This window comes from Lichenostomus cassidix, unplaced genomic scaffold (genome assembly GCF_008360975.1).
Source record: "Lichenostomus cassidix isolate B80296 unplaced genomic scaffold, HeHo_3.0 HiC_scaffold_813, whole genome shotgun sequence".
NCBI classification, from domain to species: Eukaryota; Metazoa; Chordata; class Aves; order Passeriformes; family Meliphagidae; genus Lichenostomus; species Lichenostomus cassidix.
In genome coordinates this window covers 34666-48712 of record NW_028147656.1, presented here as the reverse complement: position 1 = coordinate 48712, position 14047 = coordinate 34666, and the positions used below count along the sequence as shown (strand labels likewise).

At 47.7% G+C, this 14047-nt stretch overlaps 1 protein-coding gene across 1 annotated transcript; it reads right to left on the bottom strand.

Annotated features, from left to right (window-relative positions):
• Positions 1–320: 320 nt before the first annotated feature.
• On the bottom strand, positions 321–13936 carry LOC146420967 (SURP and G-patch domain-containing protein 1-like; the record flags this gene model as incomplete). Its single annotated transcript, XM_085047850.1, has 8 exons — positions 13791–13936; positions 11766–11937; positions 10610–10713; positions 7814–8035; positions 5295–5406; positions 3668–3771; positions 2895–3012; positions 321–813 (listed from the first exon to the last, which is right to left on the bottom strand). Coding segments are annotated over exons 1-8 (1350 nt in total), but the record flags the coding sequence as incomplete, so codon positions are not given.
• Between the last annotated feature and the right edge of the window lie 111 nt (positions 13937–14047).

Genomic DNA, 14047 nt, shown 5'->3' with positions numbered 1-14047 from the left:
CAAGCTCATCTGAGAGAGGAGAGGGAGAATCCAGCTGCTGCACCAACTGTGGTAGAGGTTTTCTCCCAGAAACCCCCCAAAAATCCCCAGGAAAATCCAAAAAACCCCCAGAAAAACAGAAAAAAAACCCTGAAAACCCCAAAATCCCCAGAAAACAAAAAAAAAAATCCCCAGAAAACCTCAAAATTCCCTGGAAAAGCCCAAAAAATCCCCCAAAAAAATCCCCTTAAAATCAAAAAAAACCCCAGAAAAACAAAAAAAAATCCCCTGAAAACCCCAAAAAATTCCCAAAAAACCCCAAAATTCCCCAAAATCCCAACTCCACGCCCCACAAGCTCACCTGAGAGAGGAGAGGGAGAATCCAGCTGCTGCACCAGCTGTGGCAGAGGCAACTCCACCTTCTCCTCCTCAGGCCCCCAGCGGCTCTTCCTCTTCTTCTTGGTGCAGCCAGGAGCAGAATTTGGGGTTGCAGAGGCATTTGGGATCGTGGGAGGATTTGGGATCGTAGGAATATTTGGGATTGTGGAGGGATTTGGGATTGTGGGAATATTTGGGATGGTGGGGAGATTTGGGATTGTGGGAAGATTTGGGATTTGCTGCTCCAGGGGGTTGGATGAGGATGAGGAAGGTGAGGTGGAAGGAATGGGAAGAGGACAGGGAATGGGAAGAGCAAGATTTGGGATATTATTTGGGATATTTGGGATGTTGGGGAAGCACAGAGGGGAAGGAGAAGCCTCAGGGCTGCTTTTCCTCTTCAGGGATTCTCCAGGAAAAGGGGAAATTCCAGCCTGGCTGGGAGGATCCGACAGAAACCTGGGAGGAAAAACATCCAGGGATTTGCTGGGATCAGGGATGGAGCAGGAATTCCTGCCTGGAGCACCCAGAGCATTCCCAGGAATCTCCCAGAGCAATGGATTTTCCTTCCTGCAATTCCCAGGAATTTCCCAGAGCAATGGGATTTTCCCTCCTGCAATTCCCAGAGCATTCCCAGCTCTCCAGGACAGGATTTTTCCCAGGAATTTTCCTTCCTGGAGTGCCCAGAGCATTCCCAGAAATTCCCCAGAGCAATGGGATTTTCCTTCCTGTAACTCCCAGAGCATTCCCATGCAATTCCCAACTCTCCAGGACAGGATTTTTCCCAGGATTTTTCCTTCCTGCAATTCCCAGAGCATTTCCAACTCTCCAGAGATGGATCCAGCACAGGAATTCCTGCCTGGAGCACCCAGAGAATTTTCAGAAATTCCCCAGAGCAATGAATTTCTTCCCTGCAATTCCCAGGAATTCCCCAGAGCAATGGGATTTTCCTCCCTGCAATTCCCAGACATCTCCCAGAGCAATGGGATTTTCCTCCCTGCAATTCCCAAAATATCCTCAGAGCTTTCCCAGGCCATTCCCAGCTCTCCAGGGATGGAATTCAGCAGAGTTTTCCAAGGATTTTTCCTTCCTGGAGCACCCAGAGCATTCCCAGGAATTCCCCAGGACAATGGATTTTTCCTCCCTGCAATTCCCAGGAATTTCCCAGAGCAATGAGATTTTCCTCCCTGCAATTCCCAAAATATTCCCAGAGCATTCCCAGGCCATTCCCAGTTCTCCAGGGCTGGAATTCAGCACAGTTTTCCAAGGAATTTTCCTTCCTGGAGTGCCCAGAGCATTCCCAGGAATTCCCCAGAGCAATGGGATTTTTCCTCCCTGCAATTCCCAGAGCATTCCCAGCTTTCCAGGGCATCCAGCACCTCAGAATTCCCACAACTTTCCCCATTAATTCCCAAAAAAAAAAGGCCCAAAATTTGGGAATTTCTGTACCTGAAAGCAGGAATTTCCCTGTTGTTCTGCAGAGCAAAATTTCCACTTCAGACCCCTCTGTACCCAAATTTAACCACCTCAATACTTGGTGCCCTAAAACCAAAACCTGCCTGCAAGCTCACAATTCCCACAACCTTTTCCATTAATTCCCCAGGAAAAAAAAGCCCCAAAAATCACAAATTTTCTGTACCTGAAGGCAGGAATTTCCCTATTGTTCTGCACAGCAGAACTTCCACCTCAGACCCCTCTGCACCCCAAATTTAACCACCTCAACTCTCATCACTCTAAAACCACAACCTCACAATTCCCACAACTTTCCCCATTAATTTCCAGGAAAAAAAAGCCCCAAAATTTGGGAATTTTCCGTACCTGAAGGCAGGGTTGTCCCTGTGCTGCTGCAGGGTAAAACTTCCACCTCAAACCCCTCTGCACCCCAAATTTAACCACTTTAACTCTCAGTGCCCTAAAACCACAATGCCCTCGAAAGCTGAGAATTCTCCCAACTTTCCCTGTTAATTCCCTGGAAAAAAAAGCCCCAAAACTCCAAAATTTTCTGTGCCTGAAAGCAAAGTTCTCCCTGTTGCTCTGCAGGGTAAAACTTCCATCTCAAACTCCTCATCATCCCTAACTTGAAGATTTCAACTCTCATTGCTCTAAAACCAAAACCTCAGAATTCCCACAACTTTCCCCATTAATTCCCTGGAAAAAAAGCCCCAAAATTCAGGAATTTTCTGTACCTGAAAGCAAGAATTTCCCTATTGCTCTGCAGAGCAAAACTTCCACCTCAGACCCCTCTGCACCCCAAATTTAACCACCTCAACTCTCATCATTCCAAAACCACAACCTCACAATTCCCACAACTTTCCCCATTAATTCCCCCCAAAAAAGCCCCAAAACCTGGGAATTTTCTGTACCTGAAGGCAGGAATCTCTCTGCTGTTCTGCAGGATGTTAACTTCCATCTCAGACTCCTCACCATCCCTAACTTGAAGACTCAACTCTCATCACTCTAAAACCCCAACCTCACAATTCCCACAACTTTCCCCATTAATTCCCCCCCAAAAAAGCCCCAGAATTTGGGAATTTCCATACCTGAAGGCAGGGTTGTCCCTGTGCTCCTGCAGGGAGCTGGGCTCTCCCTCAGGCTCTCCAGCTGCCCCAGCTCTGCTCAGCCTCTGCGGGGGATTGCTGCTCTCAGCTGGGGGAGAAACTGTGAGCAGCGATTAGGATGGGAGAAAAATCCCTACATGTGGGCTGAGGGAATAATTAGGGCTGAAAAATCCCTACATGTGGGCTGAGGGAACAATTTGGGCTAAAAATCCCTAAATGTGGGCTGAGGGAACAATTAGGGCTGAAAAATCTCTAAATCTGGGCCGAGGGAACCTAAAAACACAGTTAGGGTGAAAAAATCCTTAAATCTGGGCTGAGAGAACCTAAAAACACAGTCAGGGCTAAAAAATCCCTAAATCTGGACTGAGAAACACAATTAGGGGTAAAAGAATCCCTAAACACAATTAGGGCTGAAAAATCCCTAAATGTGGGCTGAAAGAACCTAAAAACACAGTTAGGGTGAAAAAAAATCCCTAAAAACACAATTGGGGCTAAAAAATCCCTAAACCTGGACTGAGGGAACCTAAAAACACAATAAGGGCTAAAAAATCCTTAAGTCTGGAATGAGGGAACCTAAAAACACAGTTAGGGCTAAAAAAATCCCTAAATGTGGGCTGAGGGAACCTAAAAACACAGTTAGGGCCAAAAAAAATCCCTAAAAACATAATTAGGGCTAAAAGAATCCCTAAATCTGGGCTGAGAGAAGCTAAGAACACAATTAAATCCCAATTTCCCCAGATCCCAGTGAGAATTACCTTTTTGGGAAGAGGCTGCTTGGGAATTTTGATTCTCTTTCCTTATCTCTGCCACTTTCTTCCTGTAGTAAAGGAATTCCCTGCTGTTCTTATCATGCAAAAAGCTGGAAAAAAGGGGAAAAAAGGAATAATTATTCAAATGTTGGTATTTTGGGATAGAAGCTGCTCTGAATGCCACATGGAAAAATGGAGAAATTGCTCAGAATGCATTTAAAATGTGGATTTGGGGTTTTAATCCAAGGATTTGCAGCGAAATTTTTGGATTTTTTTCCAAATTTCCAACTGTTTCCCAGTTCAAATCCATTCCCTGTCTCCTGTCCCTCCATCCCTTGTGGGAATTCCATCCCAAATTCCCTCCCAGCCAGGAATTCCATCCCAAAATTCCTCCCAAATTCCCATTTCCCAGTTCCAATCCATTTCCTGATCCCAAATCCTCTCCAGCTCTCCCAGAATCTCTTTAGGCTCTGGAAGTTTCCAAGGTTTCCATGAACATTTCCAGGGATGGAGAATCCAGAAATCCTCCATAAATATCCTCTGTAAATCCTCCATAAATATCCTCTGTAAATATTCCCTCCTCACTGGGAATAAACAATGAATCCCAAACTTTCCTCCTCAAAGGGAAGAACAAACAAATCCCAGACTTTTCTCCCTCACAGGAACAACCAATAAATCCCAAACAACAACGAATGCCAAACTTTTCCCTTCACAGGGGAGAACAAACAAATCCCAAACTTTTCCCTTCACAGGGGAGAACAAACAAGAATGAATCCCAAACTTTCTCTTTCACAGCAAACAAACAAATCCCAAATTTTTCCCCCACAGGGAACAAACAAATCCCAAACAACAATGAATCCCAAACTTTTCCCTTCACAGGGGAAGAACAAACAAATCCCAAACTTTTCCCTTCACAGGGGAGAACAAACAAGAATGAATCCCAAACTTTCTCTTTCACAGCAAACAAACAAATCCCAAACTTTTCCCGTCATAGGGAATGAAAAAATCTCAAACTTCCCCCCTCATAGGGAACAAGCAAATCCCAAACTTTCCCCTCACAGGGAAGAATAAACAGCAATGAATCCCAAACTTTCTCTCTCACAGGGAATGAACAAATCCCAAACTTTCCTCTCTCACAGCAAAGAACAAAAAACAATGAATCCCAAACTTTGCCTCACAGGGAACAAGCAAATCCCAAACTTTTCCCCTCAGAGAGAAGAGAAAAACCCCAAACTTTCCCCCTCAGAGAGAAGAGAAAAATCCCAAACTTTCCCCTCACAGGGAAGGAAAAAATCCCAAACTTTCCCCTCACAGGGAAGGAAAACCTCAAACTTTCCCCTCACAGGGAAGGAAAAGATCCCAAACTTTCCCCTCACAGGGAAGGAAAAGATCCCAAACTTTCCCCTCACAGGGAAGGAAAAAATCCCAAACTTTCCCCTCACAGGGAAGGAAAAAATCCCAAACTTTCCCCTCACAGGGAAGGAAAAAATCCCAAACTTTCCCCCTCAGAGAGAACAACCAAACCCCAAACTTTCCCCATCACAGGGAACAAGAATGAATCCCAAACCTCCCCCAAATCCACCTCCCACCATTCCCCAAAAAACCCCCCATTTCCCCCAAACCCCAAACTCACCCAAAAGCAGGATTGTCCCTGTAGTCCTCCATGGCCACCTTCTCCAGCTTTGGTCCCCCCTCGGCCACGAACCTGGCCAGCTTTTCCACCACCTGCCGCACCTCGGGGTCCTCTGGGGGTAAAACTTTAAGGAGCTGTCAGTACTTTGGGGTTCAACTCACCCCCAACACGGGAAACAGGGAATTACTGCCGGGAAGCACGGAGCAGACAGATGGGAATGGGGAGAGAGAGGATGAGATGGGGCAGGCGGTTGGAAATTGAAAACATTTTGGGGTTTTTTGGGGGGTTTTGGGGTCCCTTGGTGGGGTTTTTCCTAAGGGGGAAAGCCCAAGGTTTGGGTTTTGGGATGGGAGATTGGTGTTCATCCCATTCCCACTGTCCAAGCCTGGTCTGGGATATTCCAGGGGAATCCATGGATCCTCTGGGAATTCCATCCCAAACCCTCCCCAGCCAGGAATTCCTTCCCAAAATCCACCCAAATTCCCTTTTTCCAGTTCAATCCATTCCCTGTCCTTCCATCCCTTATGGGAATTCCATCCCAAACCTTCATCATCCTCCTAGCCAGGAATTCCTTCCCAAAATCCACCCAAATTCCCTTTTCCATTCTGAAACTATTTCCTGGTCCTCCATCCCTTGTGGGAATTCCATCCCATCCCATTCCATTCTCCTCATCATCCTCACAGGGAGGAATTCCATCCCAAAATCCACCCAAATTCCCATTTCCAGTTCCAGTCCATTCCCTGTCTCCTGTCCCTCCATTCCTTATGGGAATTCCATCCCAAATTCCCATTTTGGAATTCCTTATGGGATATTCCATCCCAAATTGGGAATTCCTTCCCAAAATCCACCCAAATTCCCATTTCCCAGTTCCAATCCACTCCCTGTCTCCTGTCCCTCCATTCCTTATGGGAATTCCATCCCAAATTCCCTCCCAGCCAGGAATTCCATCCCAAATTTCCACCCAAATTCCCATTTCCAGTTCCAATCCATTCCCTACCCCTCCATCCCTTATCCCAAATCCTCTCCAAGCTCTCCCTGAATTTTTCTCTCCTCCCTCCTTCCCAGGACAATTCCAGGGATGAGGAATGCACAGTTTCCATCCCCGTTTGGAAATTTCAACTCAATTTAAACCAAATTCCACTTTACTTGTGGCACAATTAGCTCCCAATGGATTTATTCCCAAAAATATTCCCAGCAGGGAAAAGGTAGGAATTTGGTTTCAATCCTCACTAGGGATTTAGGATTCCAACCACTCCCTGAATATTCCCAGAATATTCCCAGATTATTTCCACATTATTCCCAGATTATTCCCAGAATATTCCCAGAATATTCCCAGAGCAGCAGCTCTTTGTGGCTCCAAAAAAACTGGATTTTGGCTTCAAATTCTTTGGAATTCCCACAGGGAACGAAACACTGGGATTTTGGGAATTTTGGGAAGCAAGGACTAGAGTTCTCCACGCTGATCCAATGGGTTATCCTGAATTTTATCCTTCAATTTAATCCTGAAATTGACCCTTAAATTAATTTAATCCTTAAATTAATCGTGAAATTTAATCCTGAAATTCAGGATAACCCAACCCACCTCCCTGCATTTCTCCCATTCCTCTAAGAGTATTTTATTCACAAACCAAGAATTCCCAGGATTATGTTGATACAAATCCCACCAGAAACGATTCCAGGGGATTTTGGGAACAGATAAAGAAATAAATCATGGCAACAAAGCTGATTTATTCTGATTAAAACACATCAGTTTCATTGTTTTATCCTGATTGAAACTCATCCCTGAAATTCCAGCTGGGAGGCAAATCTGCCTCAGGGTTTCCATCCCAAGAAATCTGGGATAATTCCTGCAATCTCCTTATTTTTCCATCCCACTCCAAGTAGTCAGGTGAGACTTTTTGAGCTGGAATTTGGATTTTTACCTGTGCTGGATGTGATATTTCTTATATTTATTGACCCACGTCGTTTTCCCTTTGCATTCCCAAACTAATTCCTCCTTTTCCACCACTTAAACCCCCAAAAATCCCATTTTAGGCACAAAAATCAGGATTTCCTAGGCAGCCCAGCACTTGGCACGACCCACCCCATTCCCTTTGGGACTGAGGGAATCCTGTCCCAAACTAGTCTCTATCCCAGGATAAAACCCAGGATAAAAACCCACCCCAAATCTTCACTGGGACTGAGAGAATCCTGTCCCAAACTAATCCCCATCCCAGGATAAAATCCCAGGATAAAACCCACCCCATTCCCTACTGGGATTTAGGGAATCCTGTCCCAAACTGATCCCAGTGTAGAAACCAACCCAATTCTCCATAGAGGATTGAGAGAATCCCGTTCCAAACTAACCCCTATCCCAGGACAAAAACCAACCCAATTCTCCATGGGGAATTGAGGCAATCCTGTCCCAAACTATCCTCTATCCCTATAAAATCCCAGGACAAACCCCACCCCACTCCCCACTGGGACTCAGGCAATCCTATCCCCACCATCCCAGCTCCAACTCCGCAGCTCCCACTTACCTTTAATCTCCAACCACTGCTCGTAATCCTCCTCCTCATCCTCATCCGGAGCCTGGAAGACGCTGAGGCGGCTCAGGACGGGGCTGGGCTTGGGATGGGGAAGATTCCGGGCCTGGAGCATCCTGCTGAGGGTCTGACCAGGCCGCTTGCCCAGCAGCGCCGGCTTCTTCCCGGGAGTGGGAGCTGGAGCATTTCCAGAATTGTTGGGGGGATTTGGTGCTTCTGAGGAGAGAGAAAAAAGGGGAATTATTCCTGGGAGTCCTGGGTTTGGGGTGGGAAAGTTTCCAGGACTGGAGCCTAGGCCTGCCCTGGCTGCTGCTTCCGAGGGTTTGTAGCCAGAGCATTTTCTCGGAGCTGTTGAAGGGATTTGAGGGAGTTTGTGAAGAGAAAGTGAAGGAGAAATTATTCCTGGGACTCCTCAGTTTGGGGTGGAGCATTCCTAGAGGTGTTGGAGGGATTTGGAGTTTCTGAGGAGAAAATGAAGGGGAAATTATTCCTGGGAATCTTTGGTTTGAGGTGGGAAAGGCTCTGGGCCTGGAGCATCCTGCTGAGGGTCTGGCCAGGCCGCTTGCCCAGCAGTGCCGGCTTCTTCCCAGGAGTGGGAGCTGCAGCGTTTCCAGAATTGTTAGGGGGTTTGGGAGTTTCTGAGGAGAGAGAAAAAAGGGGAATTATTCCTGGGAATCCTGGGTTTGGGGTGGGAAAGGTTCCTGGCCTGGAGTCCGAGGCCTGCCCTGGCTGCTTCTTCCCAGGGTTTGTAGCCAGAGCATTTTCTCGGAGTTGTTGAAAGGATTTGAGGCAGTTTGTGAGGAGAAAGTGAAGGAGAAATTATTCCTGGGAATCCTGGGTTTGGGCTGAGGCATTCCCAGAGATTTTGGAGCAGTTTCTGAGGAGAGAATGGAAGGAAGAGTTTGTGGGAATCCCAGTTTTGGGATGGGGAAAATTCCGGCCTGGAGCATCCTGCTGAGGGTCTGGCCAGGCTGCTTGCCCAGCAGCGCCGGCTTCTTCCCGGGAGTGGGAGCTGGAGCATTTCCAGAATTGTTAGGGGGATTGGGAGTTTCTGAGGAGAGAGAAAAAACGGAAAAAAGTTCCTAGGAATCATTGGTTTTGGTAGGGAAAACCTATAGGCCTGGAGCCTGGGCCTGCCCTGGCTGCTTCTTCCTGGAGCTCAGAGCTGCACCATTCCCGGAGTTTTTGGAGGGATTTGGGGCAGTTTCTGAGGAAAAAATGAAGGAGAAATTATTCCTGGAAATCCTCAGTTTGAGGTGAGGCATTCCCAGAGTTGTTTGAGGGATTTGGGACAGTTTGTGAGGAGAGAAAAAAGGAAAAGAGTTCCTGGGAATCCCAGGCTCCGGGCTGAGCGCCTGGCCAGGCTGTTTGCCCAGCAACGCCAGCTTCTTCCCAGGATTGGGAGCTGTGGCATTTCCAGAATTGTTGGGGGGATTTGGGGGAGTTTCTGAGCAGAGAATAAAAGAAAAAAGAGTTCTGGGGAATGCTTGGTTTTGCTTGGGAAAGGCTCTGGGCCTGAAGCCTAGGCCTGTTCTGTCTGCTTCTTCCTGGAGCATTCCCAGGGTTGTTGGAGAGATTTGGGGCAGTTTATGTGGAGAAAGTGAAGCAGAAATTATTCCTGGGAATCCTCAGTTTGGGGTGGAGCATTCCTAGAGTTCTTGGGAGGACTTGGAGTTTCTGAGGAGAAAATGAAGGAGAAATTATTCCTGGGAATGCTTGGTTTGGTGTGAAGCATTGCCAGAGTTGTTGGAGGGATTTGGGGGAGATGCTGAGGAAAAAATGAAGGGGAAATTACTCCTTGAAATTCTAGGTTTGGGCTGAGGCATTCCCAGAATTTTTGGGGCAGTTTCTGAGGAGAGAAAAAAGGGAAAAAAATTCCAGAGAATCCTTGGTCTGAGGTGGGAAAGACTCCGGGCCTGAAGCCTAGGCCTATCCTGGCTGCTTCTTCCCAGGGTTTGGAGTCAGAGCATTCCCAGAGTTTTTGGAGGGATTTGGGGCAGTTTGTGAGGAGAAAATGAAGGAGAAATTATTCCTGGAAATCCTCAGTTTGGGGTGGGACATTGCTGGAGTTTTTGGAGGGATTTGGGGCAGTTTGTGAGGAGAAAATTATGAAGAAATTATTCCTGGGAATCCTCAGTTTGGAGTGGAGCATTCCCAGAGTTGTTGAGGGGATTTGGGACAGTTTCTGAGGAGAAAATAAAGGCAAAATTATTCCTGGGAATCCTCAGCTTGCAGTGGAGCATTTCCAGAGTTGTTCAAGGGATTTCGGACAGTTTGTGAGGAGAAAATGAAGGAGAAATTATTCCTGGGAATCCTCAGTTTGGGGTGGAGCATTCCTGGAGTTGTTGAGGGGATTTGGGACAGTTTGTGAGGAGAGAATAAAAGGAAACCCCAAAAGTGCTGATGGTTTTCCACAAAAGAAGAAATTCAAAGGGATAAACTCCCAAATCCGAAGGGGTAAACCCCACAATGTGAAGGGATAAAAGCCCTAAATCTGAAAGGATAAACTGCACAGTTTTGAGGAAAAACCCCACCAAATTTTGAGGGGAAAAACCTTCAATTTTGAGGGGAAAAAACACCCAATTTTGAGGGGAAAAACCAACTCAATTTTAAGGGGAAAAAGCACCCAATTTTGAGGGGGAAAACCCCCACAATTTTAAGGGGACAAAACCCCAATTTTGAGGGGAGAAACACCTAATTTTGAGGAATAAATTCCTCCCGAATTCCCCAGGAAGAACTCAGGGAATATTTTCAGGGAGCAGGAGCCCCAGAGGGTTAGGAAAAACCTACCAGCACTGGATTTTTCCCTCTGGAGTTTCAGGAATTGCTGCAGGAAGCTCCCGTCGTTCACGAATTTGTTGGACACAGAAGCTTCATTTTCGGAGCCATCATCGCTGAGTGGGAGAGAATATGAGAAATTAGGAATTTGGGATCTTTCTTATGTGGGATTTGGGGCAGGAAAAACAGCAGGAATTCAGGATTTTCCTCACCTTACACTGGGAATTTTTTGAATTCCCCAAAAAACCCTAAAATCTCTTTCCTCCTCAGGGATTGATCCACACTGCCTGCTTGGTTCCTGCTCCGTTAAAATTGGGATTTTCCTCCCTCAGCTCCACCAAAACTGGGATTTTCCTCCCTCAACTCCCCCAAAACCAGGATTTCCTCCCTCAGCTTCCAAAAAATCGCCCAAAACCAGGATTTTCCTCCCTCAGCTCCCAAAATATCACCCCAAACCGAGATTTTCCTCTCTCAGCTCCTTCAAAACTGGAATTTTCCTTCCTCAACTCCCCCAAAACCAGGATTTTCTTCCCTCAACTCCCAAAAAATCCCCCAAAACCAGGATTTCGCTCCCTCAGCTCCCCCAAAACCAGGATTTTCCTCCCTCAACTCCCCTAAAACCGGGATTTTCCTCCCTCAACTCCACCAAAACTGGGATTTTCCTACCTCAGCTCCCAAAAAATCCCCCAAAACTGGGATTTGCCTTCCTCAACTCCCCCAAAACTGGGATTTTCCTCCCTCAGCTCCACCAAAACTGGAATTTTCCTTCCCCACTCCACCAAAACCAGGATCCTCCTCCCTCAACTCCCTCAAAACCAGGATTTTCCTCTCTCAGCTCCATCAGAACTGGAATTTTCCTTCCCCACTCCACCAAAACCGGGATTTCCCTCCCCCTGCTCCACCAAAACCAGGATTTTCCTCCCTCAGCTCCCAAAAAATCCCCCAAAACCTCGATTTTCCTCCCCCAAAACCAGAATTCTCCTCCCTCAGCTCCCCTAAAACCAGGATTTTCCTCCCTCAGCTCCCCTAAAATGCCCCCAAACCATGATTTCCCTCCCTCACCTCCCCCAAAACCATGATTTCCCTCCCTCACCTCCCCCAAACCCAGCATTATTCCCCCCTCACCCCCTTCCCACCCTCCCAAAGCCCAGCATTCCCCAGCACTCACTCTCCCAGCAGCGGGATCTGCGGGATGCTGAGGGAGTTCTGCCTGGCCTGCTGCTCCAGCCGCGCCTCGATCTCCCGTTTCTTCTGGGCGATCAGCTCCTCCTGCTGCAGGATGTTCACACTGCTCTTGGCTGACTTGGACTGGGAAACCCCGAACCACCGGCTGGCCTTCCCTGGGAAAACGGGGAGTTAATATTAATTAATATTAGTTAATGTTAATATTAAAATTCCGGAGTTAATGTTGGGGTCAGACTGGATCGAGGGGTGAAATTCTTGGGATTTCCTCCCTGAATTCTTGACTGAATTCCTTGGGATTTCCTCCCACAGTTCCTTGAGATTTTATCCCTGACTCCATGCCTGAATTTCCTGGGATTTCCTCTCTGAATTCTTGCCTGAATTCCTTTAGATTTCTGGTGGAATTCCTGGGATTTCCTCCCTGACTTCTCGGAGTTTTCCTCCCGGAATTCCTTGGGATTTCCTCCCTGACTTCCTCCCTGAATTCCCTGAGTTTTCCTGCTTGAATTCCTGAGATTTTCTCTCTCACTTCCCTGGGATTTCCTCCTTCAGTTCCTTGGGTTTTCCTCCCTGAATTCCTTAAGTTTTCCTGCCCGAATTCCTGGGATTTACTCCCTCATTTCCCTGGGACTTCCTGTATCAGATTCCTTAATCTTCTTTTTTCCCTCCTTTTGGAGTAGAAAAATGCAGATTTTTTTTTCTGGAGGAAAAATGTGGGAATTAACACTGGGATCATCCCAAATCAAGGCTCACATTCCCTGTGGAAAAATAGGCAATTAATGAGGAAACCACCCCAAATCAAGGCTCATATTCCCTGTGGGAAAAGGGTTGGATTATCACTAGGAAATCCCAAATCAAGGCTCATTTTTCCTGTGGAAAAAAGAAAAAGAATCCACACTGAGGTCTCCACGAACCACCAGCTCAGAAAAAAAAAAAAACAAACCCAAAAAAAAACCAAGGGGAAAAGGACAGAGAATGAACAGCTGAGTTTCCTGTGGGGAAAAATTAGTGGGGAGAGCAACCAGAACTAGAAACTCCGAATTCTCTGTGGGGAAAAAAGGGGAAAATTAGCAGGGAGAGCATTCCAAACTAGAAACTCGAATTCTCTGTGGGAAAAGAGGGGAAAAAAGAACTAAAAACTCGAAGTCTCTGTGGGAAAAGAGGGGAAAAATTAGTGGGGAGAGCAACCAGAACTACAAACTCGAATTCCCTGTGGGGAAAAAAAGGGGGAAATTAGCGGGAAAAGCAACCAGAACCACAAAATCTGCTTTTCTGCGGGAAAAAGGGGGAAAATTAGCGGGGAGAGCATCCCAAACTCCAAACTCGAATTCCCTGTGGGGAAAAGAGAGGAAAATTAGCGGGAAGAGCAACCAGAACTAGAAAATCGAATTCTCTGTGGGGAAAAAGTGGAAAAAATAGCGGGTAGAACACCCTGAACTACAAACTCGAATTCCCTGTGGGAAAAAATCAGCGGGGAGAGCAACCAGAACCAGAAACTAGAATTCCCTGTGGGGAAAAAAAAGAGAAAATAAGCGGGAAGAGCAACCAGAACCACAAAATCTGCTTTTCTGAGGGAAAAAAGGGGGAAATTAGCGGGGAGAGCATCCCGAACTAGAAACTCGAATTCCCTGTGGGAAAAAAAGGGGAAAATTAGCGGGAAGAGCACCTCAAACCACAAATTCGGCTTTTCTGTGGGGAAACAACCAGAAGGGCCATCGCGAACCACCAGCCCGGCTATCCTGCGGGAAAACGAGCAGGGAATAAGTGGGAAAAGCCATCGCGAAGCTCCGGTTGGGTTGTGCTGAGGGCAAACCCGGCTGGATTTACCGGAGAGCCTCGCCGAGCCCCCGGCTGGGCGGATACAGCCCACCGCGGGCACACAGCCCAGCCGGAGCGGCGGGGGCGAGCCGAGGGGCGGCAGCGAGGCGGGAGGAGAGGGATGAAGGCCCGGGAAGGTGGGGGAGCGGCGGGAGCGGCGGGAGCGGCGGGAGCTCCCCGGGCCGGGCAGTACCTGGCGCATCCCTGTGGTTGTCCATTTTGGAGCCTCTTCCCAGCGTGCCCCGCGCCGCGCCGGGGCAGCGCCGCCGCGAGGCATTCTGGGAGGTGTAGTTCTGGTTCGGCGCCAGCCCGCCTCGCTCCCCGCTCCTCCCGCCGCGCTCCCCGCTGCTCCTGCCGCACCGAGCCTGGCTGGCGGTGGGGTTGACTTTCCCCGTGCAGGTCTCTCCGTTCCGCGGTTCTCCTCGCTTCCTATCGCTGTCAAACCCCGGA